The sequence below is a fragment of the Manis pentadactyla genome, chromosome 11 (genome assembly GCF_030020395.1).
Source record: "Manis pentadactyla isolate mManPen7 chromosome 11, mManPen7.hap1, whole genome shotgun sequence".
Taxonomy (NCBI): domain Eukaryota; kingdom Metazoa; phylum Chordata; class Mammalia; order Pholidota; family Manidae; genus Manis; species Manis pentadactyla.
The window spans coordinates 91,113,415-91,140,895 of NC_080029.1; the positions used below are offsets into that span (position 1 = coordinate 91,113,415).

At 35.9% G+C, this 27,481-nt stretch overlaps 1 protein-coding gene across 17 annotated transcripts in view; it reads left to right on the plus strand.

The window, feature by feature from the left end:
• MGA (MAX dimerization protein MGA) overlaps nt 1-27,481 on the plus strand; it is a 209,433-nt gene that overhangs the window by 123,556 nt on the left and 58,396 nt on the right. For all 17 annotated transcript variants that reach the window (XM_036923773.2, XM_036923774.2, XM_036923771.2 and 14 more), the window contains exons 3-8: nt 9,439-10,375; nt 11,169-11,247; nt 11,362-11,457; nt 18,449-18,580; nt 18,782-18,886; nt 26,163-26,818. In XM_036923773.2, the coding sequence (XP_036779668.2) occupies nt 9,439-10,375; nt 11,169-11,247; nt 11,362-11,457; nt 18,449-18,580; nt 18,782-18,886; nt 26,163-26,818 (2,005 nt within the window). The remainder of the gene's footprint in view (nt 1-9,438; nt 10,376-11,168; nt 11,248-11,361; nt 11,458-18,448; nt 18,581-18,781; nt 18,887-26,162; nt 26,819-27,481) is intronic.

Genomic DNA, 27,481 nt, shown 5'->3' on the forward strand with positions numbered 1-27,481 from the left:
TGTGTGTGTGTATGTATTTAGAGTTTTCTACATAAAAAAATCATGTGACCTATGAATAAAGATAGCTTCACTTCTTCCTTTCCTATTCGAATGGTTTTTTTTTGGCCTAATTGCTCTAGCCGGAGTTTCAGCACTGTTTAATAGAAGTCGTGAATGTGGGAGCATCATGGTTTTAATTTGCATTTTTCTAATGATTAGTAAAGTTGAACACCTTTTCATATACTTGCTGGCCATTAGGATTGTTCAGGTGATCATATATGTGAGGGTCTGTTCTTGGTCACTGTTTTTTTTTTTTTTTTTTTCATTTGATGAGTTTGTCTACTTTTAGGCCAAAACCACATTGTTTTAATTAGTATAGCTTTGTAAGTAGTAACTGCCTGACTTGTAGATTCTATCTGTGGTCTTACCCTACTCCACCTCTGTGGTTAGGGATTTTTCCTAAAATTAATCATTTTGATGCTTACCTACTTTGATTTATTTATTGTTTTGTCTCTGTTATATCCCTTTTATTACTCATGTAGATTGTTGTAATGTCTTCTCTTCCAGTTTTGCCCTTATTTGTCAGACTTTTACTTTTTTTTAAAAGGAAATTGGGTACTGTTACTTCTCTGTTGAATTCTTTAGTGTCTACCCATTGTCCTAAAATTAAAGATAGTTTTAAGTAAAAATAGTATTATTCTGTTTCAACACCAAGTTACTGTAGTTCAGTTCTGACACTAACAGCCCAAAGTTAGTGTCAGTCGCCACAGATTTAAAGGTGTCCCCAAGAAGACTACCCCTATTTCAGACACCAGACACAAGTGTCATCCCCAAGCTCTTTGGATTTCTGACCATTTGGCTACAAATTCAGGGGTTCCCCTCTTCATGTTCGCTGATTCGCTAGACTGACACACAGAATGCATGAAAGCACTAAGAATAGTTTCATTATAAAGAATACGGGTTAAGACCAGCCAAGTGAAGTGACACATATGGAGAGGTCAGGAGTATTTCAAATGCAGAGCTTCCATGCCCTCTCCCCAGAGGCACATAGGGTATATCACCCCCCAGTCATATTGACAGGTTCACCAACTAGGAAGCTCCATCCACTTCTGGTGTTCAGAGTTTTAGTTGACATTTCATTGTGTAGCTGTGATTGATTAAGTTGTTGGCCAGATGATTGTACTCATGAACTCAGTCTCCACCCTCCCTCTCCTCTCTAGATAGAGGTCATGCCTCCTTAAAGTTCCAGTCCTCTTAATCACTGGTTTGGTCTTACTAGTGATCCACCTCCATTATGAAGCCAAGTAGGGGCCCACTCTGAGTTATCTCATTAGCATAATGTTAGGTGTGATCCAGTGGCTCATGTATTACAAAGACACTTCTACCATTCAGAAATTTCCAAGAGGTTTAGAAGCTCCATGCCATGAACCGTGGAGAAAGACAAATTCAAATTCTTTATTATACAACAAATACATATACATAATTTTAAAAGTTTAAATGAAACCACATGACAGATAGTACTTCTTTGCTTCATTACTCTTCACCCCCTTATTTTCTTCCTATAGGAAATCTGTTCTTCCACTTTTAAGCATTTCTTGTGATATTTGCCTTTTCTAAATCATATGCTTAATGCCAACTAATTATCAATTTTATATGTTACCCAAGTCTTTAGTGTTACTTTAGTCCCCATCTTGTCAGAATAGTTCTCACAAAAATAAATACTCAGTTTTTAATGTTCAGGTACAAATATTCTATCCTGCTGAGCCAGTGGTATATGATAAACTCATTTTATTGTATAACTTTGTTTTTCAGTAACAACTGCTATACTTTTCCTTAGTTTCCTATATACCTGGTGCTAATTCTTCTCAAGTTCTTCAGTTAAACCTTAAATGTCTCAGTTGACACACACACACACACACACACACACACACACGCACTCTCTCTCTCTCTCTCTCTCTCTCATTTAACAAGACAAATTTTTTTTGTCTCCTCTGAATACTTTCTTTTTTTATTTTTTATTTTTTTTTTTAATAATTATTTTTTTATTGAAGGGTAGTTGACGCACAGTATTACATTACATTAGTTTCAAGTGTACAACACAGTGGTAGAACATTTATATACATAATTCGAGGTTCCAGCTATCACCCTACCAAGCTGTTACATTATCTTGACTATATTCCTTATGCTATACATTACATCCCGGTTACTTATTTATTTTACCATTGGAAGTCTGTCCTTTTTTTTTTTTTTTTTTTTTTTTTTTTTTTGTGAGGGCATCTCTCATATTTATTGATCAAATGATTGTTAACGACAATAAAATTCTGTATAGGGGAGTCAATGCTCAATGCACAATCATTAATCCACCCCAAGCCTAATTTTCGTCAGTCTCCAATCTTCTGAGGCATAACAAACAAGTTCTTACATGGAGAACAAATTCTTACATAATGAATAAGTTACATAGTGAACAGTACAAGGGCAGTCATCACAGAAACTTTCAGTTTTGCTCATGCATTATGAACTCTATAAACAGTCAGTTCAAATATGAATACTCATTTGGTTTTTATACTTGATTTATGTGTGGATACTACATTTCTCTCTTTATTATTATTATTTTTAATAAAATGCTGAAGTGGTAGGTAGATACAAGATAAAGGTAGAAAACATAGTTTAGTGTTGTAAGAGAGCAAATGTAGATGATCAGGTGTGTGCCTGTAGACTATGTGTTAATCCAAGCTAGACCAGGGCAATAAAACATCCACGTATGCAGAAGATTTCTCTCAGAACAGGGGGGGTGAGGTTCTAAGCCTCACCTCTGTTGATCCCCAATTTTTCACCTGATGGCCCCCCTGCGACTGTGCCTGTCTTAGGTTGTTCCTCCCTTGAGGAATCTTACCTGTCTCTGGCTAACCAGTCATCTTCCGGGGCCATACAGGGAAATGTGAAGTTGGTAAGTGAGAGAGAAGCCTTATTGTTTGAAAAGGTTAGCTTTTTACATCTTTGCATATTTATGCCCTGTGGCTTCTATGCCCAGCATTTGTCTTGAGGTATCTTTACCACTTGGAAGAATTATGATACTCGATAAATTTGATACGAGGCACGAATTCTATTTAAGGGTTGTAATTAGGAAGGAAGAAGAAAAGCTGTAGAAGTAGCAGGCGGAAGAAAACATGGGAAGATTGATTATTTCTTTGGCATATCTTCTTGTAGAGTACTTCAGCATGAATAGGTTTTAAGCTACTACTTAAATTGCGCACACATATTAACATAATAGGAGTATAGTTACATAACCAAAGCATATCTGTAATTACCAGCCATCTCCAGTGAAACCAAGAAAACCAGTTAGGCACCTTAGGCATTTGTGAAAACTTATCTATGACATGGTGGATATTGTCCAACTGAACTTGAACAGTCTGAGAGAAATCAGACAAATTAAAACAACCCATTCCTGGGGACTGTTCACATGCCATATGTTCTTTTAACAGTAAATAGTCTGTAGTTGTAAGACTTTGGAGCGCTACAATTTGCACTTCTCCAAATTCTTGGTTGAGTTCCAACACTATAGATCCAGTCAAATTTGTTGTTTTACTGTATGCACAGGCCAGTTTAGATATCTCCTTCCTCATTCCCATGGCAAGTCCAGGAACGGGTGGGATGAGTGCATCTACAGCTGTAGCAGTGCGTGGATCTTTGTTGGGGTTTTTTGATGATCATCTTCTGGCATGAGTCTTCCAGAGAGTGCTGATGTTGGAAGTTCTTTTTCATATCGTATCTTAGTTGAATACTTTCTTTAATAACTCTTTATCTTCCTTTGCCTAACTGAACTGATCTGTAAGACCATACCAAACTGCTTTCTTGAGATTTCACTTTGCTATCATCCTGCTTACTCTACACTTACCATTTTCTTATGTAGGTCCTACTTTTTCCCTGTATCTGAATCTTCTTTCTTTATTTGTGTTTTCTTTTTTTGTCAAGTACATCTTTCAGTTGCTTCTTTAGAAATAATAAATGGTATGGAATTTTAGAAGGTTTAAATAAAATCACTTCTGATATAAAATAGTAGTTTTCTGCTTCATGCACCCCTCTCAACCCCTAATTTTCTTCTTACATGTTGAAAAATAGCTTTATTATGCCCTCATACTTTATATATTATTGGTTGGGTGTAGAGATCTATGCTGAAAATGTCATATTCCAATTTCCTGTTAAGAAGTTTGATGCCATTTTAATTCCTGATCATTTGAAGATCTTAAGATCTTTAGTTGATCCTCATGAAATTCCACAATGACGAGCCTTAATGTGCTTCCTCACATTATTGTGCTGTGTTTTTTTCTGTCATGAAATTTATATTCTTTGGAAGTTCTGGGAACATTTTTAGTATTTCTTAGATAACTTTTTCACTTTCATTTTTCTATTTTCTATTTTGGAAACTCATGATAGGATGTTCCATCTCCTGGATTGAGTTACTTCATATAATCAATCTAGTGTTTTCTGTTATCATCTTTTTGCTCTGTTTTATGTGAGATTTCCTTAATTTAATTTCTTACTAAAATTTTTATTGGAGCAATCAGATTTCATTTTCTAAGAGCTCTTTTTTTTTTGCACTCTGCATTCCCTTTTTTCCAGAGTATTTCTTTTTTTCTGTTAATCTAACAAGCACCAATTTCATGGAAGGCATATATTATGAGTTTCTGAAATGTGTGCCCGTGGTACCTGTACCTATCTTTAGTAACATCTGTCAAATGAAGTAACATTGTATTGTCTACTTGCCTGTCTTCTGCAGTGGTCTGTAAATTCCTTGAATATAGCGACTGTGCTTTTCTGTGCCCAACACATTGTAGGCACTAGGTAAATGTTGACCCAAATGAGTTTATTCACAGCACTGAAAGCTTTTTGTAAATGTGTTTCAGAGTGTCTGGTATATGTCATTTATATTTGTTGTTGCAGTGATTATGTACTGCCAACAGAAAAGTAATCCTTTTCTCTAATTGATATGTACAAATCATTGATTTTGCCCATATTCTTGCTTGGATAATCTTTCATCTAATACTTGGATACAGACTTCTTAGAAGTGGGAAATTTAGGATTGTTTGCAAAATCTTCCTGCCAAGACAAAATTCATGCATTATGCATAGAGGTTTTTTTGGAAGATAAGGAGAGATCCTTTCTGAAGGGATTTCTAATTTAGCAAGCTTAGTTTCTCAGGAATATGTGAAGTATTTATTGCAGTAGCAGCCAAGATCTAGCTTCATGAGGTTCTCAGCTGCTGAAAAGGAAATTCAGGGTGTGTGGCTAAATGAAAAAGATAACAGATTATTTTCTACATTTATAAATTAATGTCCTGAAATGTGAAGATAATGAGAGAAATATCAGTGTGAATACTAATAGAGAAAGGGGAAGGAGGGCTTGTTTTGCTTAACCGTTAAAGATAGATGAAGAAAAATGGGATTGTAGTGATGATTGTCAAACTAAAAATTTATTAAAAATCATTGAGTTGCCACTTAAAATCAGTGGATTTTGTGTTATACAATAAAGGTGTTTGAAACAACAGAAAAATACCTATTTTTATCAGTTAAGTGAAGTTTTTGAAAGGGGATAGTTGTTTGAGCTTTCACATTTAAGTCTGTAATCCAGCTTGGCTTAGTATTTATGTATGGCATGAAGGTGGGGGTCAGAGCTCATATTTTTCCATGTACATATCTAGGTGCTCTAGCATCATCAGAGATCCTTTACTTCCTCCGTTAAAATTCACTGTTGCCTTGGAAAATCAGGTGATATATGGGTGAGTCTACTTTTGGACTAAAATCTTATTCCATATATTTGTCTATTTTTTTTGCCAATATCACTTGGTACTGATGACAGTAGATATAATAAATCTTAGAATCTGGTAGTATAAGCCTCTATTAGATAATGCATAGAAATGCAATTGATTTTTGTATAGTTGATTTTACATATTATGACCTTGTTGAATTCACTTACTAGTTTGTAATTCCTTTGAATTTTCTATATATATAATTATATTGTCTGTGAACAGATTCAGTTTTACTTCTTCCTTTCTAGTCTCTATCCCTATTCTCTCTCTTGTCTTACAGTGTTTGGACTTACACTACTATATTGAAGCTAAATTTTGAGAGTGGACTTACGTATCTCTAGATCTTAAAATAATTTAATACGCATTGTTGGATATTATGATATTGGCTGTAGATTCTTTTGTAATGCCGTGGATCACATAGAGAAACCTTCTCTTTAGTCCTCATTTCCTGAGTGTTAAGAACAAGGGTTGAATTTTATTGAGTGGTTTTCCTGTATTCATTATGATGTCATATGCTCTTCTGCCTTTGTTAATATAGTTAGTTTGATTGATTTTTGCGGGTGAAGGTGAGGACTGGAATTGTATCAACCTTGCGTTTCTGGGGTAAGTACTGCCTGGTTGTAATAACATCCTTTTTTATATTGTCAGATTCAGTTTGGTACTTTTTTGTTGAGAATTTTTACCCTTAAATTCATGGAGGATATTTGTAGTTTTATTTCTCATATGTTGGGTTCAGGGTTATGCTCTTCATTAAGTAAGTGTTAAAGGTTGCACATTCTGTATTTTCTGAATTTATGCAAGATTGGCATTTTTTCATACGTATTTGATAGAAGGGAAGTCTGAGTTTTCTTCATTGACGGGTTTCATCACAAATTCAGCTTTTCTGTTGTTTTCTGTTTCATTGATTTTTCCTCTCCCCTTTATTTCCTTCTTTCTACTTGCTTTTGGTTTTAGGTAAGTTAACCTATTTTAGATCAGGAATTGGTATACTAAGACCTGTGGACTATACCTAGCCTGCTGTTTGCTTTTTTATGGCCTGCAAGTTAAGAATGGTTTTTATATTTTTTAATGGATGGGGGGAGAAACAAGTAAAAAAGTAATATTTGTTTCATGTGACAATTATGTAAAATTCAAATTTTAGTATCCATTTGTTTGAATGTAGCTATGCTCACATGTTTATGTATTGTATGTGGCTTTTATGCTACAATGGCAGAGTTGAGTAGTTGGAATAGAGGCTATGTGGACCTCAGAGCCTAAAATTTTTACCATCTAGCTCTTTACAAAAATGTTTATCAACCCCTGACTTAAGAGCATTGATTTTAGACCTTTTATTTAAAGCTATAAAATAATCTCTGAGTATTGTTTCAGGTGCATTCTACAAATTTTGATTATGTTGTATTGATACGTGTTATTGATTTGTAGTTAATAATCCTGTTGTTGTCAGAGAACATGTGACTACCTTTGAAAGAGAAATTTATCATGCAGTCTTACCAAACTCACTAGTTTCAATAGTTTTTTAGGGATTCCGTAGGGTTTTCTGTGTACAAGATCATACCATCTGTGAACAGAGATTTTTACGTCTTCCTTTTCAATTTGGATGTCCTTTTTTTCTTTTTCTTTCTTGATCACCCTAGCAAAACTTCTGGCATAATTAAGTAGAAATGGTAAGCGCTAACATCCTTGTCTTGTTTTTGATCTTCAGAGGTAATATTTCTTGTGTAAGTCTGAATTTTTTCTGCTGTTCGAAAAGTCTTCGGCTTTGAAGGCTTCTTTTGGTAGAAATAGAGTATTAGGTTGACTTTCAGTACTTAATGATGTGTATCATTCCATTGTCTTCTGGTTTACATTGTTCCCAATAAGTAGTCAGTTCTCCTTGTTCCTCCAGTATTGTGTGTCCTTTTTCCTTTGCTGCTTCTAAGGTTTTTCTTTTGATCTTTAATTTTCCATAGTCTGGTCTTTATGAGTGGGTCGGTATGACTTTCTTTGTATTTATTCTTCTTGGTGTTTGCTAAGCTTCTTGTTTCTGTAGGTTTAAATCTTTCACTTTTGGAATATTTTTGTTCATTTCCCTTTAAAATGTTTCTCCTTTCTTCTGCCTTTTTGTAAGTGCAGTTACTAGTGTGTTAAATCATTTGATATTCCTTTGGGTCTCTGACACTTTTTTCTTTTCTTGCCCTCCCTCTATTCTTCAGTTTGGGTGATTTATTTTAATAAATTTCAGTTCTCAGGTTTCAGATGTGCTTGAGGGTAGGACTGGACTCCTCTCTCTGACAGAACCTTGGGATCTAAGCCCTGGGAGACTAAAAGTTGTCTATTTTCAGGCTACTCTTCCAGTATCACTGCTGTTTATTCTGCAGAAGTCCCCTGGGCAGTAATTGGTGGGATTAACTATTGAAGACTAGTTTTCTTTTTGGGTTCCTTCAAATTCTGGTCTGCCCATGCTCAGGAATTTAAAGTTTGACTGGCTTCTCTGTGTTCCTGCAAAGAACTTTTACCAACAGCAGCTTTTTTTCTATTTACTTGTGCTTTAGGCATTGTAAATGCTACTACTCAGTATTGAAAGCAGTAGCAGCCTGTGGTCACCCAGAGAAGGCCAGTCATCTGGAATTCAGTTAATTTAGACTTATGTCCAGAGATCTCAGTGGCTTTTAAGAAAAATAGTTTTTGATTTATCTGGTGTTTTCTCATTGTTATGGAAGAGGTGATGGCCTTTGTGATTTTATATATTGTAAATGGAAGTCCTCCATTGAAGGATTTTTGAATAAAGTCAAGATATTAAGTAGATTGTACAAGAAATAACTAACTACATGTTAATAGTTGGCCTGTGCATATTTGAGATGAATGAAAGTTGTAGAAAAATAGTGATTTTAATTGAATTCATGAATAGTTCTAACATCCTCAAGTTACACTGGTAGAGTTTATATGCTTTCAGTGGTTAATTGGGAAGAGAGGGAAATGAAAAAGGTGATTCTGAGTTTTGATGGATTATAACCACTAAGTATACTTAGGTCATATGTTCTTGCCCAGCTACCCTACCCTTTTATTTTGGAAGAATTAATGGTGGATTCTTCACACTGAAAGTGAGTTTTTCAACTTTAAAGTAGAAAATTTTCAATATGCTATATTGTGAATGTGCTACAAAAAACACTGCTGGATTCTTCATTTTAAAACTTAAAGTGTTTTATGTTATATGAATTTTATCTAAAAAAAAATTAGGTGATTTGAAAGGCCCTTCCTCACATTTATTGTACTTAATTGTAGTGGGCGTTTGTTTGATTTTATTGGCAGTGGTTAATCAGTGTATAGACTCTGGAGTTTGATTTTGGGTTAGTACCCCTGACTTTCAAAATTGAGTTCATTTGAAAAATACCATTAGGGAAATATTGTATCTTGTATTTTGGTTTTGTGATAAGTGGCTCACTTCTTAAAACTTTACTGTTTATTTTATTTTATTTTTTTTGGAGAAATTGACAAAATCTAAAAGTGTGATGTTGATAAATTGCTTTTGTTAGGTTATTCAGAGTGTTTTTTGAGGAATGGCTCAGTGAAATCTGATGGGTAATTTGGTTTCCAACAATCCCTTTTTTCTCCTCCTAAGTCTGACTTATGGATAATCTTGTCCTTTTTAACCCTCCCTCCCTCTGTCTCTCCAGTCTTGCTGCCAACAATTTTGAAGATGGCTCTCATGTAGCATCCCCACTAGACCCCAATGGAAACTTCAATGTTGTCATTAAAGAGGAGCCTCTAGATGATTATGAATATGAACTTGGTGAGTTCCCAGAAGGGGTCACTGTGAAACAGGAAGAGACAGATGAGGAAACAGATGTATACTCAAACAGTGATGATGATCCTATACTAGAGAAACAGCTAAAGAGGCACAATAAAGTCGATAGCCTAGAAGTGGACTATCTATCTTCCAAATGGCTACCAAATAGCCCATCAGGTGTTGCTAAAGCTAAAATGTTCAAATTAGATGCTGGAAAGATGCCGGTAGTCTATCTAGAGCCCTGTGCTGTCACTAAAAGCACAGTGAAGATTTCTGAGCTTCCTGACAACATGCTTTCCACATCTCGGAAGGATAAATCTTCTGTGTTGACAGAATTAGACTATTTGCCTGCATACATTGAAAATTCCAGTGAGACTGGCTTCTGCTTAGGCAAAGAATCAGAAAACTGTCTTAGAAAACATTCTCCAGATATCAGAGTATTACAAAAATATCCCTCACTTAAAGAGCCTCAGTGGAGATACCCTGATATATCTGACAGCATTAACACACAAAGAATACTTGACAGTTCAAGGAGTTCAGCTGGTGACTCATTTTTAGGAAAAGAGGACTTGAGCAAAAAGAGAACAACTATGCTTAAGTTTTCAACAGCCTCCAAAACTGTGAATGCTAGTCAGAATGCCCCTGGAAAAAGAGGAAGACCACGAAAATTGAAACTCTCTAAGGCAGGGCGGCCACCTAAAAACACAGGAAAATCTTTATCTTCTACAAAGAACACTCCTATGGGCCCCGGGAGTACCTTTCCAGATGTGAAGCCTGATCTGGAAGACGTGGATGGTGTTCTCTTTGTTTCATTTGAATCAAAGGTAAGATTGTCAATTTCAGTGTTCTTTTTAAGGTCAAATAGTTGTTCTTAAATTGTATATTGGCTAATAACTTACTTAGAGTATAGTTTTTGTGATCGCATGTGTTATGTGAGGGTGTGTGTGGGAAAAGGGGAGTGTCTCCAGTATGTTTGGTTTAGTTACAGGTATCACTTAAGATATTTTGTTTGAATGGATTAATTAAAAATTATGTCTGCTTTGATCTCAGTTCATGATTTTTGCAATGTATTTAGCTGGAATTTTAAAAATCTTTGGACATTACTAGGATTTTCATTATTATGAATTTTGAAAAGGCTTAAATATACAAAAAGTTTACTCTTTTGGGACATCACCCTAATTTTCACTAGCAATAGCAGCATACCATTAAAGAACCAAATTGTAATAGTCTTATTAATTGTTTTATTTTACTCCAACTCAAGTTGATTATTTTTGTTTTAGTTTATAGAAGACTACCAGACTTTCTAAATCGGCTTATACTGAGGTTGAACTCTACCTAGTCCTTCCCTCCCCTCCTAGCTAATTGATGAGTAAGCTGTCTTTACATGTAGCTTCTAAGAAATCAGTGTGCAAATTGATGTAAATACAGTTTTATGTCAGTTAGCTTGAGTATATTATGTTCAGATTTTTTTTGGTTTCTTCCTCCTTTAAGGGATGTTAGTGTAGAACATTTAGAAAATATTGAAAAGCATCAAAAATTAAGAAATGTTCCTTGTTTACTTTTGCACTTATAGAAATGATGTGAGCTGCATTTTTTTGTTAATTTTTTTAAATATAGGAAGCTCTAGACATTCATGCAGTTGATGGGACTACGGAAGAAGCGTCTAGTCTTCAGACATCAACCAGAAATGACCCAGGTATAATATGATAGTATAAAAAGAGGTATTTGGGGTATGGTCTAGAAGTGAAAGATGCAATGTTCATTCTTTTCCGGTATGTAGTAGCTTATTTTAGCATTGTTTTCTGAGTAGGTTGCAGAGCAAGAATTTCCCAGTTGGAGAAAGAATTGATAGAAGATTTGAAGGCCTTGCGGCATAAGCAGGTGATACATCCTGGTCTTCAAGAAGGTAATATTCTCTTTAAAAAAATAAAAAGGCCAATTTTTAATTTTGCTCTTTGTTCTCTCTTCTTTTCCCCCTTCCTTTTTCTCCTTCCCTCTTTTTCTGTTTTCCTCCTTTCCCCCATCTTTGATTTAATTTCTTTCAGTGCCTTTCGTATTTTTCTCTTCTCTCAGTCTGTGATTCTTTCCCTTAACTTAAAAACATGCAGGTCTTTTTTTTATCCTGAGAAACTTTTCTGGCTCTGAAGATATTGTCTTATCTTTGTGAGGCAAAATACCTTCTGCATTTTAAAAATGTATTTTGATAAGAAAGTGGTGTTTCCCTTCTTATAACTCAGTATTTTCTCCCTATGTCTTATCTTTTAAATTTAGGTTGTGTTTGTTGGGTTTGTTTTTTTTTTTAATTCCCTTTGGAGGTGTCTTACTTGTATACTTAGTAATATATTTAGGTGTGTAAATAGAATACTTTTTTTCTCATTGTATGGCTCTAAACATTTTATATAATTCATATATTGCTTGGGACTAACTTTAAAAATTTCATTATTATCTCCATTTTGTTGTGATAGGTTATCTTGGCCTTGATTACGTTGCTTATCACTTCCAAAAAAGTAGTGAAAACTACTACAGTAGTCCCCTCTTATTTGAGGTTTCGCTTTCCGGGGTTTCAGCTATGCATCGTCAGCCACAGTTGGAAACAGATGATCCTTCCTCTCTCATTAGAAGGTCAATAGTAGCCTAACACTGTGTCACAATGCCTATTTCATTCTCCTTCATTTCATCACATAGGCATTTTATCATCTCACATCATCACAAGAAGGACAAGTATAGTACAGTAAAATATTCTTAGAGAGACCATATTCACATAGCTTTTATTACAGTGTATTTTCTTAATTGTTCTTTTATTAGAAATAGTAATTATTATTGATCTCTTCATGTACCTAATTTGTGAATTAAAATTTATCATAGGTATATATGTATGCATAGTTTTAACAGTATAATAGGGTTAGGTACTATCCGCAGTTTCAGGCATCCAGTGGGGGTCTTGGAACATATCCTCTGGATATGGGGGGAACAACTGATACTTACTGCCATCATAATAAATACTGATTTTTCTGTTCGCACTGCAAATGAAAGATCAGAACTGTGTACTGTGGATTGTAATGGACAGTCACAGTCAGATCATAGTAGTTTTGTTGATCATAGTAGTTTTTATTGTTTTTTGTCAGCTTTCATTTCTGTTTTCTTTAAACAATACTCTCTTCCCCCTATCATCATTTAACTTGTGCTTTATCTTTTTTCCCCTTCTACTTCTATTTTTTAGTTATATACTTTGGTAATATGTAAATATTATAACATTTATCTTATATTATTTCCCCTAATCCCCATATTTGTTTTAATCTTAGTTCTATAGGTAAATATATTCAGTGCTCCCTGCTGGTCTTTCTACTCTTGTTTGCCTATTATTTCCTCGTCGGCTTAGGTTTCAGTTTTTTCCTTCTCTTACAGATCTCTTAGTGAAATCTTATTTTTCCTTTGTGTATGGGTGTTCAAAGACAAATGCTTATGGAACATAAGGTAACATAAATAGCATAAATAAAGTGAAATTAGCCTGAATTTGTGGGTGGAGTTGGACTCCTATGGGCTGGAGCACATGCTTCGTCTAAAGTGGCAGCCTCATCAGTGGGTTCTTGTCATACGGGAAGGTGGATGCAGTATTTTTAGAAATTCCCATTGTTGGTAGAAGCTGAAGTCAGTATTTTTATATAACTTCTCTTAATTTTTTAAGTAGTGGCAGCTGGTATTTATGGGGGAAAACATTAAAAACTCTGTGAGCCAAACAAACATGTATATGAGCTGTCTGCTATACAGACCTGCTTTTGAAGTCATGTCATGTTCAAGTTTTTACTTAATCTTCTGTATTCTTAGTTTTATTTTTTTGAACAGATCTATATTCCATGTGGTACTTAACTCTTCATAAGCTCTGAGGTAGATTTTCTATTTTTTATTTATTTTTGTTAGTCTTGTTTTGGCTGATGTCCTACCCATCCCCCAACCTTTTCTTCTTACAGACTTAAAATTTCAAATAGTAAGTTAGTTTGGCTAAATATTTATAGTAGCTGAGTGATGCCAACCACAGGTGTCTATAGATAATGAAAGTATTCTTCTAGGTCCCTCTCTAAAAGTTGGTAGTTGAATTAATTTGTTCAGTTTAAACACAGGAAATGTCATATTTCTTTGCCTTTCTATTAATTGTAGAGTTTCATTATTTAGAGAATAAGCACTTACAAATCTTTTGGAGCTTAAGAAGACTTGAAAAACTTGAAAAGCTTTTTGAGATTGCTTTAAATTGTGGAAGAAGTGTTGTTTAAGCCTGAGAAAATGTTTTATATATTGTTATTGGTTTTATTTGTAGATTTGTTGTGAAAATCAAATAATGTTCTTAATTTTGTTTTCCACAGTACCATATTTTTATCTGTCTCCTATACTGTCTCCTACATCCAAATTGGTTTATTTGCTATCAACCTGAAACTATCATCTGTTTTTGAACTTTAAAGGTGTTTTGGTAAAAAAGCTTGTATACTCAATGCTAATAAGTCAATTCTGCGTCAGTTTTTAAATGAACTTTTAATTTTAGATTAAGTTTTATATTTGCATAAAAATTGGGAATATAGTACAGAGTTCTCATATACTGTACACCCAGTTTCCCCTATTAACATATTAGTATAGTACATTTGTTATAATTAGTGAACCAGTGTTGATATATTATTATTAACTAAAGTCTGTATTTCATATTTCTTTAGTTAACATTTTTTGTTGTTCCAGGACCCATCTAGGAGATCACATTACATTTAGTAGTCATATCTCATTAGGATCCTCTTGTCTGGGATTGTTTCTCAGACTTTCTTTGTATTTAATTACCTTGACAGTTTTGAAGAATACTGGTCAAGTATTTTGTAGAATGTCCCTCATTTGGGATTTTTCTGATGTTTATCTTATGGTTGGACTGAGGTTATATTTGTCAAGGAAGGAAGACCACAGAGGTAAAGAGCCATTCTCATCCATCATAATCAAGGACCATATTAACAGCATAGTTTGTCACTGACTTTTCCATGCTGTACTCTTTGGAAGGAAGTCACTGTATAGCTACACTTAATAACTGGGGACATACACTCCACTTGAGGGTGGAATATCTACATAAATCATTTGGAATTCCTCTGTACCAGACATCTGCATTTTCTTCTCCATTTGTTTATTCAGTCATCTACTTATATCAGCATGGGCTTTTGTCAATTTTAATGTTAAATTCTTTTATGACAGTCTTTCCAGAGTGTCCTGCCTCTTTCTTTATAGTTGTTAAAAAATATATTCTGAATAACAGTATTTAGTTTAATTGATGGTTAAATAGAGTTCTTATAGATATCTACTTTTCTATTCTATATTGGCTAGTTATATAGATGTTTAATCCTCTTGAGAGTGTGTTTTTGTGGATGCTTTATATTTCAGAAGGTTTTGCCAAAGGCAGTCATTTTTTTGCTTTTATTTATTATAGATGATAACCATCAAATCTGAAGGTTACCTTTTTTTTCAGTTCTCCTATTATGGATCTTTTTTTAATAGTGTGGTAGATAGTATGTCTTTAAGGAGTAGCTTCCTAATAGGGTGAAAAGGCAAAAGCATTTGGATTATAATTTAAATTGTCGTATGTGGAAAGGATTTTATGTGTTTTTGGGATTTGCTGTCAATGAATTATTTAACTATCTTATTTTCTGCCAGCTAAAGTTAGTCTCACTCATGTGAAACCAACTCTCAGACTCAGTCTCAGGTACCTTATTTGGGGAAGGATTACTATTGCAGGGCAAATATATTAGGATACTAGACAAGTGCCTTGGGAATTTCTTTGAATAAAGTCTTTAACCATCGACCTCTGTTTTTAGGGTGCTTAAAAAATTGATAGAAATTTTTGTTGTTTTTAGGACTTGATAACACTTTTGGGGGAAGGTGGCAGTTCAGAATACAAGTAAATGCAGACAAGAAAATTTGTAGGAAAAACAGACTCTATATTTGATTGTATGGGTCTGGATTGTGGATGTTTACCTACTTGGCTGTCCGGGTACATTTTTAACAAGTTAATTTCTTTCTTTCTGTAGGCAACTCTTTTGGCAGTTTTCCTCAGTAATAGTAACAGAGTAATAATAACAGAGCACTACAGTATCTCATTTTATTACTTGTTTAGGATTCAGTTCTCATGTGAATCTCTATAGTATCTTGCTTTCTGGTTTCACTCTTCTCTCCCTCCCCACCTTCCTTAGGTGTAATCCTTGTTACAGCCTCTGTAAAGTTTTACCAGATTCCGTTAGACTTTTCAAGTGTCTTTTCACCTCTCAGAGGACCTACCCTGTCGTAACTACTAATGAGTCAGTTGTAAAAATATAACACTAAAGGTCCTTGAGGTCTGGGAAATGTCTTTTATCTGTATCACCATCTACATTACAGAGTATTTCACTGAGGAGATGCAGTAAATTCTTAAAACAAAAACCCAGTGTGATGGATTGGTATTTATTTTACTGATGAAGAAGCTAAACCTAACAGAAGTTTAGTCCAAAGACAAGATAGAAACCAGTTGTTTTGACTCATAATCTTATTTTCTCCCCAGTTGATTAGAAACGTGAGGAAATTTTTTATTTCATATATGCTAGTTTTAATCACATCATGTGATAAAATAAAAATGATAAAATAAATATTTCGAAGGACTAGGATTGCAAACTGAAATCTGTATAGAAGATACACGAATTAGGCACAAGAATTTGTAGTTTATAACCTACCTAATGTCTTCACTTTTTAGGGAACCAGCACTATATAAGCTTTTCATTGGAAACCTGTACCTATAGCTTTTAATGGTTATTACTATGATATTTAATACTTTGAACTCTTTTTGGGTTCAGTTTTATTAAAATTTAAGTTAAATACTGTCCTTCCTCATTAATATGAAGCCGGTAATTAACAAACAAGGAAATCCAAATTAGAGGATTGCCATTTGTAATAGAAAAGTACAGATTTAAGAGCAATAGGATATAAATTTACACCAATAAGATTGGGACAGTTTTTAAAGTCCACTGATAACCAAATGTTGGAGAGGATGTTGATCAGCAAGAACTCTTGGAGAGAGTATAAATTCAGAGTAATTTAGCAATAACTAGTACACTGATACCCAGTGCCCAATTAGTGCATTGTTATCCACAGTCGTGTGACAGGTATGCTCTTGAGATACTGATCTCCTCAGAGTGGCCAGGTAAGACCAAGGAAAATTAATAACTATAGAGCTAGTTGCCTTGAGCCATAGGTAACCTCATGTTTATCCTAGTTTGTTGCATAATTATCATTTTGTTATATCTCATTACATTAGAAGGATTCAGAATAACTAAGCATATAGTTTAAAATTCTTAGTTGCAAACATCAGAATCCACTCTACTGATGAATAGAATGTGAATTTACTAAAGAATATTAGATGACTTAAAGAGTCTCTTGAAACTTTAAAGAAACAGACTCTAGGACCATGCGGTCAAGAAAAATGCCCAGATTACATTCCCAGACTGCTCATACAAGCAATCCTACAACATAGGACAATTGCTATCTTTTTCAGTATGGACACTGAAGAGTATAGTGCAGCTAGAACCTTGGTTACTTTTAGATAATTCTACACAGTATCCCTTTCCTCAAGAAGATTTATTCTAAATTGAAGCCTTTCAGGATGCATCTTATTGGCAAAAATTATGTTGTGTGTTGGCACATAAACTGAAAGGGAAGTTGGAAAGTATATTTTTTCTAACATTTACCTTGAACCAGGTAGGAGTTCTGATGGGGAAAAGTAACAGTTAATAGGGTGTTGAAAATATTTTGACCAGCCAAAAATATGTCAAACACTCAAAAACATCCAGTACAATGTAAAGGTGAACTTAACCACATTACGTAACACTCCCACTCCTTGGTAAATGCCGTAAGGAAGAGCTAAATGCACATGTGTGATACACATTCCTGTATAAGGTGTACTACTATACTACAGCATTGTTTGTAATAGTTAAAAATAGGAAACAGCTTAATTCTCACCAATAGAATGGGGAATAAATTGGAGTATATTCATGTCTGCAATAGTATAAAGCAGTGATAATGATCTAGAAATAAAACTGTCAACATTAGACCAGTCTCAGATGTAAATGGTTAAGCAAAAAATATTCTAAAAGGATATGTAAAATGAATACTTTCTCAAAAGATTACCTCTTAACCTACAAATAAGTCACGGTATTTATAGGCTCAATTAACCATAAATGTCATTGGAAATAACTAGAGACTGTTATTGGCCATAATCAGGGAGAAGCTTAGTCTATGGCAGGTTTGTATGAGTGGTTCCAGAAAGTTTCTGGACCACAAAGAGTTAAAGCATAAACGATCTGAATTCTGCTATTTTTATGTATTAGTTACCTTTTGTTGCTTAACAAGTTACCACAAACTTAGTACCTTAAAACAACATACTTACTATCTCACAGTTTTTGTGGGCCAGGAGTCTGGGCATAACTTAACTGGGTCCTCTGCTTGTAATCAAGATGTCAGGTTTGATTTCTTAGTAGAGGCTTGATTGGAGAGGGATCTGCCTCCAGTTCCCTGAAATTATTGGCAGAATTTATATCTTTGTAGCTCTAGCAAGATGGGTGATAACACTCTCTCTTATATTATCATATATACATAATCATGTGCACTCCATCTCTTTTGCCACATTCCATTGGTTAGAAACAAATCACAGGCCCTACCCACACTAAAGGGAGATAGGGCAAGATTACACGTATTTAATACTGGGAGGTAAGGACTGTGGGGTCACCTTAAAATCTCTCTACCGCATTATTATTTCATCATTTTTGCTTTCCATTATGTCCTTTCCCTCTGTTAACCATCCCCAAAAAGGTTAAAAAAAACCTAATACAATTTGTGGTTCTCTTTTCTTGTAGTGGGCTTAAAATTGAATTCAGTGGATCCAACAATGAGTATTGACCTTAAATACTTGGGAGTACAGCTCCCTTTGGCTCCAGCCACTAGCTTTCCTTTCTGGAAACTTACAGGAACCAACCCTGCCTCTCCTGGTGAGTGTGTAGCATTTGTAAAGTCAAACAAATTCATGATGTAAATAAAAAGCTATCTGTTAAAGACATTCAGGATCATTTATCTAGTGGTATATTCTTAACAGTAATTTACACATTTTAGATAAAGTCTTTGTAAATAATTAGATATTAAATAATGCCATGCTAGAGTTTTGGTCATCTCTTCTACTTTTTCTTTTATAGATGCTGGATTTCCCTTTATTTCTAGGACAGGAAAGACCAATGACTTCACCAAGATCAAGGGATGGAGGGGAAAGTTTCATAGTGCTTCTGCATCTAGGAATGAAGGTACTCAGCTTTTTTTTTTACAACTATAAATATGTTTTGAAACATGTGTCCAAAGCCTTTTGTTAAAGATAAGTCTTGTTTGTTTTTCTTCATCTCTTCTTCCCATGTTCTGAAAAAAACTGAAGATTTGCTGCTTTTTCTTCATTCCCTGTGTTCCATAGCCCCAGTGCTGGGGTTCAATCCCTAACCATGTCAGGGTTAGATAATCCCTGCAGCCTTTTAAAATTACATTTCCTTTCTGCTGTTCATAACAGTTACAAAAAGGTATCATTCTTAAGCATTATTTCACAACTGTATACTTCAGAGCTATGTAGTGATTCCTGATTGCATTATACTTTTAAAGTTTTGACATAAGCACAAGTGTTTTCACTGTGTGCATACTGTTCTTGGTGCTTTTCCTTTCCCATTGCACTACTTGTTTGCAGTTGACATGCTTACCAGATAAATTTACCATTTGTCCAAAATAATTTTTACCTTGACTCTTTGTGCAGTGTTACAATAGTGTAATGCTTTTCTATCTTCTAAACTTGTTTTTTCATTCCTTAAGAATGTAAATTTTGTAGTCTTTTTATTTGTGCCGTTACCTCTTCTGCATTTTGCATGAGTCCAGGTACTGCAGCCTCTTAAATAAATTTTTGGCACTCTGTTGGGGTCTGATCTAAGCACATTTTTTACTCTTAAATTTTTACGTATGTTATGATCTCTATACTAAGGTTGTAAGTTGTCAAAGGTTGTATTAGTGTTAATTATTACTCTTGTTACCACTTTAAAAAAATGGGTAAAATAATTTTAGAGAATGGATTTTAATGTAATTAGCATCTGATTTTAATCTCTTCATTTGGTTTTATATTATATATTTTTCCTCCCTTCTGAGGATGGGCAGTTTATAAGATTTTATAGCTGGTAATTAAATGCTCCTGGTCTTTTTTAGTACTTTCTAGAGATCTAATCCTAGATTTCTTTTTTTTTAAATTTTTTATTATGATATTATTGATATATACTCTTATGAAGGTTTCACCTGAAAAAACAATGTGGTTACTATATTTACCCATATTATCAAGTCCCCACCCATAACCCAATGCAGTCACTATCCATCAGTATAGTAAGATGCCACAGATTAACTGTTTGCCTTCTGTATGCTACACTGTTTTCCCCGTGACCACCCACAGCATGTGCACTAAACATAATACTCCTCGATCCCCATCTCCCTCCCTCCAGACCCACCCTCCCACACCCCTCCCCTTTGGTGACCACTAGTCCCTTCTTGGAGTCTGTCAGTCTGCTGCTATTTTGTTCCTTCAGTTTTGCTTTGTTGTTATACTCCACAAATGAGGGAAATCATTTGGCACTTGTCTTTCTCCACTTGGCTTATTTCACTGAGCATAATATCCTCCAGCTCCATCCATGTTGTTGCAAATGGTAGGATTTGTTTTCTTTCTTATGGCTGAATAGTATTCCATTGTGTATATGTACCACATCTTCTTTGTCCATTCATCTACTGATGGACACTTAGGTTGCTTCCATATCTTGCCTATTGTAAATAGTGCTAGAGTAAAACATGGGGTGCATATGTCTTTTTGAGGCTGAGAACTTATATTCTTTCGGTAAATTCCAAGGAGTGGGATTCCCAGGTCAAATGGTATTTCTGTTTTTAGTTTTTTGAGGAACCTCCATATTGCTTTCCACAATGGTTGAACTAGCTTACATTCCCACCAGCAGTGTAGAAGGGTTCCCCTTTCTCTGCATCCTCACCAGCATTTGTTGTTCTTAGTCTTTTAGCCGCTGGCCATCCTTACCTGTGTGAGGTGATATCTCATTGTGGTTTTAATTTGCATTCTCTGATGATTAGTGATGATTAGTGCACATCTTTTCATGTGCTTGTTGGCCTTCTGAACTTCTTCTTTGGAGAAGTGTCTGTTCATATCCTCTGCCCATTTTTAATTGGGTTATTTGCTTTTTGGGTGTTGAGGCGTATGAGCTCTTTATATATTTTGGGTGTTAACCCCTTGTTGGATATGTCATTTACAAATACATTCTCCCATATTGTAGGATGCCTTTTTGTTCTGTTGATGGTGTCCTTTGCCTTACAGAAACTTTTTAGTTTGATGTAGTCTCATGTGTTCATTTTTGCTTTTGTTTCCCTTGCTCAAGGAGATGGATTCAGGAAGAAGGTGCTCATGCTTATATTCAGGAGATGTTTGCCTATGTTGTCTCTAAGAGTTTTATAGTTTCATCACTTACATTCAGGTCTTTTATCCATTTTTAATTTATTTTTGTGTATGGGGTTAGACAATAAACCAGTTTCATTGTCTTGCATGTAGCTGTCAAGTTTTGCCAATACCAGTTGTTGAAGAGGCTGTCATTTCCCCATTGTATGTCCATGGCTCCTTTATCATATATTAATTGACCATATATGGTTGGGTTTACACACCTGGGCTCTCTAGTCTGTTCCATTGGTCTATGGGTCTGTTCTTGTGCCACTACCAAATGGTCTTGATTACTGTGGCTTTGTAGTAGGTTGAAGTTGGGGAGCATAATCCCCCAGCTTTATTCTTCCTTCTGAGGATTGCTTTGGCTATTCGGGGTCTTTTATGGTGCCATATGAATTTTAGAATGATTTGCTCTAGTTCATTGAAGAATGCTGCTGGTATTTTGATAGGAATTGCATCAAATCTGTACATTGCTTTAGGCAGGATGGCCATTATGACAATATTCATTCCCCCTTTCCATGAGCACAGGATGTGTTTCCATTTATTGGTATCTTTAATTTCTCTCATGAGTGTCTTGTAGTTTTCAGAGTATAGATCTTTCACTTCCTTGGTTAGATTTATTGCAAGGTATTTTATTCTTTGTGATACAACTGTGAATGGAATTGTTTTCCTGATTTCTCTTTCTGCTAGTTCATCGTTAGTGTATAGGAATGCAACAGATTTCTGTGTATTAATTTTGTATCCCGCAACTTTGCTGAATTCAGATACTAAATCTAGTAGTTTTGCAGTGGATTCTGTAGTATTTTTTATGTACGATATCATGTCATCTGCAAACAGGGACAGTTTAACTTCTTCCTTGCCAATCTGGATGCCTTTTATTTCTTTGTGTTGTCTGATTGCCATGGCTAGGACCTCCAGAACTATGTTGAATAGAAGTGGAGAGAGTGGGCATCCTTTTCTTGTTCCTGATCTTAGAGGAAAAGCTTTCAGCTTCTTGCTGTTAAGTGTAATGTTGGCTGTGGGTTTGTCATATATGGCCTTTATTATGTTTAGGTACTTGCCTCTATACCCACTTTGTTGAGAGTTTTTATCATGAATGGATGTTGAATTTTGTCAAATGTTTTTTCTGCATCTATGGAGATGATCATGTGGTTTTTGTCCTTATTTTTGTTGATGTGGTGGATGATGATGATGGATTTTCTAATGTTGTACGATCCTTGCATCCCTGGAATAAATCCTACTTGATCATGATGGATGATCTTTTTGATGTATTTTTGAATTCAGTTTGCTAATATTTTGTTGAGTATTTCTGCATCTGTGTTCATCAGGGATATTGGTCTGTAGTTTTCTTTTTTTGTGGTGTCTTTGCCTGGTTTTGGTATTAGAGTGATGCTGGCCTCATAGAATAAGTTTGGAATTATTCTCCCCTCTTCTACTTTTTGGAAAACTTGAAGGAGAATGGGTATTAGGACTTCACTAAATGTTTGATAAAATTTAGCAGTGAAGCCATCTGGTCCAGGGGTTTTGTTCTTAGGTAGATTTTTGATTATCAGTTCAATTTCGTTGCTGGTAATTGGTCTGTTCAGATTTTCTGTTTCTTTCTGGGTTAGCCTTGGAAGGTTGTATTTTTCTAGAAAGTTGTCCATTTCTTCTAGGTTATCCAGTTTGTGGGCATATAATTTTTCATAGTATTCTCTAATAATTCTTTGTATTTCTGTGGTGTTGGTAGTGATTTTTCCTTTCTCATTTCTGATTCTGTGTATGTATGTAGACTCTCTTTTTTTCTTGATAAGTCTTGCTAGGCATTTATCTTTTTTGTTTATTTTCTCAAAGAACCAGCTCTTGCTTTCATGGATTCTTTCTATTGTTTTATTCTTCTCAATTTTATTAATTTCTGCTCTAATCTTTGTGTCCCTTCTTCTGACTTGGGCCTGCCTCATTTATTCTTCCTTTTCTAGTTTCGTTGTGAGTTTAGACTGCTCATATGGGATTGTTCTTGTTTCCTGAGGTAGGCCTGTATTGTAATATACTTTCCTCTTAGTGTGGTCTTCACTGCATCCCACAGATTTTGCAGTGTTGAATTATTCTTGTTATTTGTCTCCATATATTGCTTGATCTCTGTTTTTATTTGGTCATTGATCCATTGGTTATTTAGGAGCATGTTGTGAAGGCTCCATGTGTTTGTGGGATTTTTTATTTTCTTTGCATAATTTATTTCTAGTTTCATACCTTTGTGGTCTGAGAAACTGGTTGGTACAATTTCAATCTTTTTGAATTTACTGAGCCTCTTTTTATGGCCTAGTATATGATCTATTCTTGAAAATGTTCCATGTACACTTGAGAAGAATGTGTATTCTGCTGCTTTTGGGTGTAGAGCTCTGTAGATGTCTGTTAGGTCCATGTGTTGTAATGTGTTGTTCAGTGCCTTTGTCTCCTTACTTATGTTCTGTCTGGCTGACGTGTCCTTCAGAGTGAGAGGAGTGTTGAAGTCGCCTAGAATGAATGCATTGCATTCTATTTCCCCTTTTAATTTCTGTTAGTATTCGTTTCACATATGTAGATGCTCCTGAGTTGGGCACATAGATATTTATAATGGTTATGTCTTGTTGGATTGACCCTTTTATCATTATGTAATGTCCTTCTTTGTCTCTTTTGACTTTCTTTGTTTTGAAGTCTATTTTGTCTGATACAAGTACTGCAACTCCTGTTTTTTCTCCCTATTAGTTGCCTGAAATACCTTTTTCCATTCCTTCACTTTTAGTCTGTGTATGTCTTTGGGTTTAAAGTGACTCTCTGGTAGGCAGCATATAGATGGGTCTTTTTTTATCCATTCAGTGACTCTATGTCATTTGATTGGTGCATTCAGACCATTTACATTTAGTGTGATTATCGATAGGTATCTACTTATGGCAGGCTTTAGATTCGTGGTTACCAAAGGTTCAAGGTTAACTTCCTTACTATCTAAGATTCTCACTTAACTCACTTAATATGCTATTACAAACACAATCTAAACTGTTTTTTTTGTCCTTTTTCTTCCTCATCCATTCTTTATATATTAGGTATCATATTCTGTACTCTTTGTCCCTTGATTGACTTTGGGGATAGTTGATTTAATTTTGCATTTGCTTAGTAATTGACTGTTCTACTTTCTTTACTGTGGTTTTATTACCTCTCGTGACAGCTATTAAACCTTAGGAACACTTGCATCTATAGAAGTTCCTCCGAAATACACTGTAGAGATGGTTTGTGGGAGGTAAATTCTCTCAGCTTTTGCTTATCTGGAAATTGTTTAATCCCTCCTTCAAATTTAAATGATAATCTTGCCGGATAAAGTATTCTTGGTTTGTGGTCCTTCTGCTTCATTGCATTAAATACATCATGCCACTCCTTTCTGGCCTGTAAGGTTTCTGCTGTGATGTCTGATGATAGCCTGATGGGCTTTCCTTTTAATGTGATCTTATTTCTCTGTCTGGCTGCTTTTAATAGTCTGTCCTTATCCTTGATCTTTGCCATTTTAATTACTATATGTCTTGGTGGTGTATTCCTTGGATCCCTTGTGTTGAGAGATCTGTGCACCTCCATGGCCTGAGAGACTATCTCCTTCCCCATATTGGGGAAGTTTTCAGCAATTACGTCCTCAAAGACACTTTCTATCCCTTTTTCTCTCTTCTTCTTCTGGTACCCCTATAATGCGAGTATTGTTCCGTTTTTGGATTGGTTACACAGTTCTCTCAATATTCTTTCATTCCTAGAAATCCTTTTTTCTTTTGGTGCATCAGCTTCTTTGTATTCCTCTTCCCTAATTTGTTTGATTTATCGTCCTCTCCACCGTATCTAATCTGCTTTTAATACCCTCCGTTGTGCTCTTCAATGATTGGATCTCTGACTGTAATTTATTCCTGAGTTCTTGAATATTTTTCTGTACCTCCGTGAACATGTTAATGATTTTTATTTTGAAATCACTTTCAGGAAGATTCATGAGGTAGATTTCATTTGAATCTTTCTCAGGTGTTGTATTCATAATTTTACTTTGACCCAGGTTTCTTTGGCGTTTCGTATTTGTTTATGGCGCCCTCTGGTTCCCAGCAGCTGTACTCTCTGGAGCTGCTCAGCCCCTGAAGCAATGTCGGGGTTTGCAGGGGAGTGGTATTGGTGCCTTGGGGGAGGAAAGAGCTGTTTCCTGCTTCCTGGCTGCTATGCCTGTCTGCACTGCCAGAACCAGTGCAGCAAGCACACAGTTATAAGCCTCTATGCTTTGTGTTTGTAGTTGCTGTAGATGGGGCTTCCCTCTGGTCGGCCTAACGCCGGGTTAGGGTTTGCTGGTTTACAAGCCAGGTGGGGCTGGCCGGGGAAAGGTGCAGTAGGCTGCGTATCATGGAGGCGATCCTTTGAGCTGTATAGCGAGCCAGGGAGCTGGAGTGCCTGAAGATCGAGAAAGTTCCCAACCTGCTGGGCAGAGTGCCAGACAATTTTGTCTACCTGTCCTTTCTCCTGAGCAGTAAGCTCTGTGCAAACCTTGCGGCTTTAGCAGCCCTCTTGCTGTTAGAAAGTCTCTCAGATTGCCTGCCTTTATTTTGTCCCAGAGAAGCTGGATATGGATCCCTGCTTTCCACAAGTGGCTGGAATCTGTCTCTCCAGGAATTCTGCCTGTCTTAGCTTTCCAACCCCCTAATCATGAGAGTACCTTGAAAGCACCATGAAATGTAGGTTTGTGCTCCCAGAGCAGATCTCTGGAGTTAGATATTCACCAGTCCCAGGCCTCCACTATCTCCCCGCTCCGTTTCTCTTCCCTCCGCCCTTGAGTTGGGGTAGACGAAGGGCTTGGGTTCCACCAGGCCACGGCTTTGGTACATTACCCTGTTCCGTGAGGTTTATTCTTTTCTCCAGGTGTATGCAGTTTGGCGTAGCCCTCTTTCCTGTTGCTCTTTCAGGATTAGTCGTATTAATTATATTTTCATATTATATGTGGTTTTAGGAGGAAGCCTCTGTCTCACCTCTCATGCTGCCATCTTTAATCCAATCTAATTGTAGATTTCTTTTAAGTGTCTGTGTCTCCTTATTTCTAGGTGGGAATTCAGAAGGTTCACTGAAAAATCGTTCTGCTTTCTGCAGTGATAAGCTAGATGAGTACTTGGAAAATGAAGGCAAGCTGATGGAAACAAGCATGGGTTTTTCTTCCAATGCCCCTGCGTCTCCTGTGGTGTACCAGCTTCCCACCAAGAGTACCAGCTATGTACGAACACTTGACAGTGTACTAAAGAAGCAGTCTACTGTTCCCCCTTCTACCTCTTACTCTTTGAAGCCTCATTCCGTACCCCCTGCCTCTCGAAAATCAAAATCTCAAAACAAACAGGCAACTTTCAGTGGCCGAACTAAGTCATCTTACAAATCCATTTTACCATACCCTGTTTCACCAAAGCAGAAACACACACACACGGTTCCAGTAGATAAGGTCACCAAGAATTCTTCAAACACCATCTCAGAAAATCAGGTGAATAACTGTGTTGTGCCAGCTTCAGATGAAAACGCCTTTCCAAAGCATATCAGCCTGCGGCAGGCTCAGCAGCAGCAGCCGCAGCAGGGGACCCGCCCCCCAGGCTTGTCTAAGGCTCAGGTGAGGCTCATGGACCTGGAGGACTGTGCGCTTTGGGAAGGAAAACCGAGGACGTACATCACTGAAGAGCGAGCAGACGTGTCCTTAACGACTCTGCTGACAGCTCAAGTAAGTGTCTGTTCCAGAAGCATATATTGGCTGGAAAAAATTAGGTTAGTGAGGGGAAACAGGAATGGGGCTTTCTGGCAGGAAGATTGGGCATCTAGTCACCTTAGTGACAGCTAAGGAGATCTCTCCTGCCAGCACAGGGAGACAGTACAGTTGTTCTTTTGAATAATGTCTCTGTCCTTTTAAAGGCAGCAGGCCATTCTCAAAAGTCTCTAATTGCATTCTCCAGCATGTGAGCAAATACAGTGGTTGGTCTTGTTAAAACAGCTTTGAAAATTCTGCTTAAAAGGTACTAAGTCCCAGAAAATCCAAAAAATTTGAAACCTATAGAGATAAACCTTTTGTCTCTTGTAAAATTTTATATTAACAGTTTTTCATTTATTAATGATTCACCCATCTCAGCAGCCTCTGGTGTATGAAATGGCATTGTGGGGATGATTTTTTTTTCATGAAATTTCTGTCCCTTACCTACTGTTCAGTTTTTATTTCTGTGACTAATTCTAGAGTTGATGATCATCAGATGTTGAAACTAAATGCAGATTGTGTCCTTCATTATTAATCATTCCTAAAGACTTTTATGCATGTTTTATCCCATTCCCTTTTTATTAATTACCGTAGTGCAAGGGTTGGCAAACTTTCTGTAAAGGGCCAGATTGTAAATAT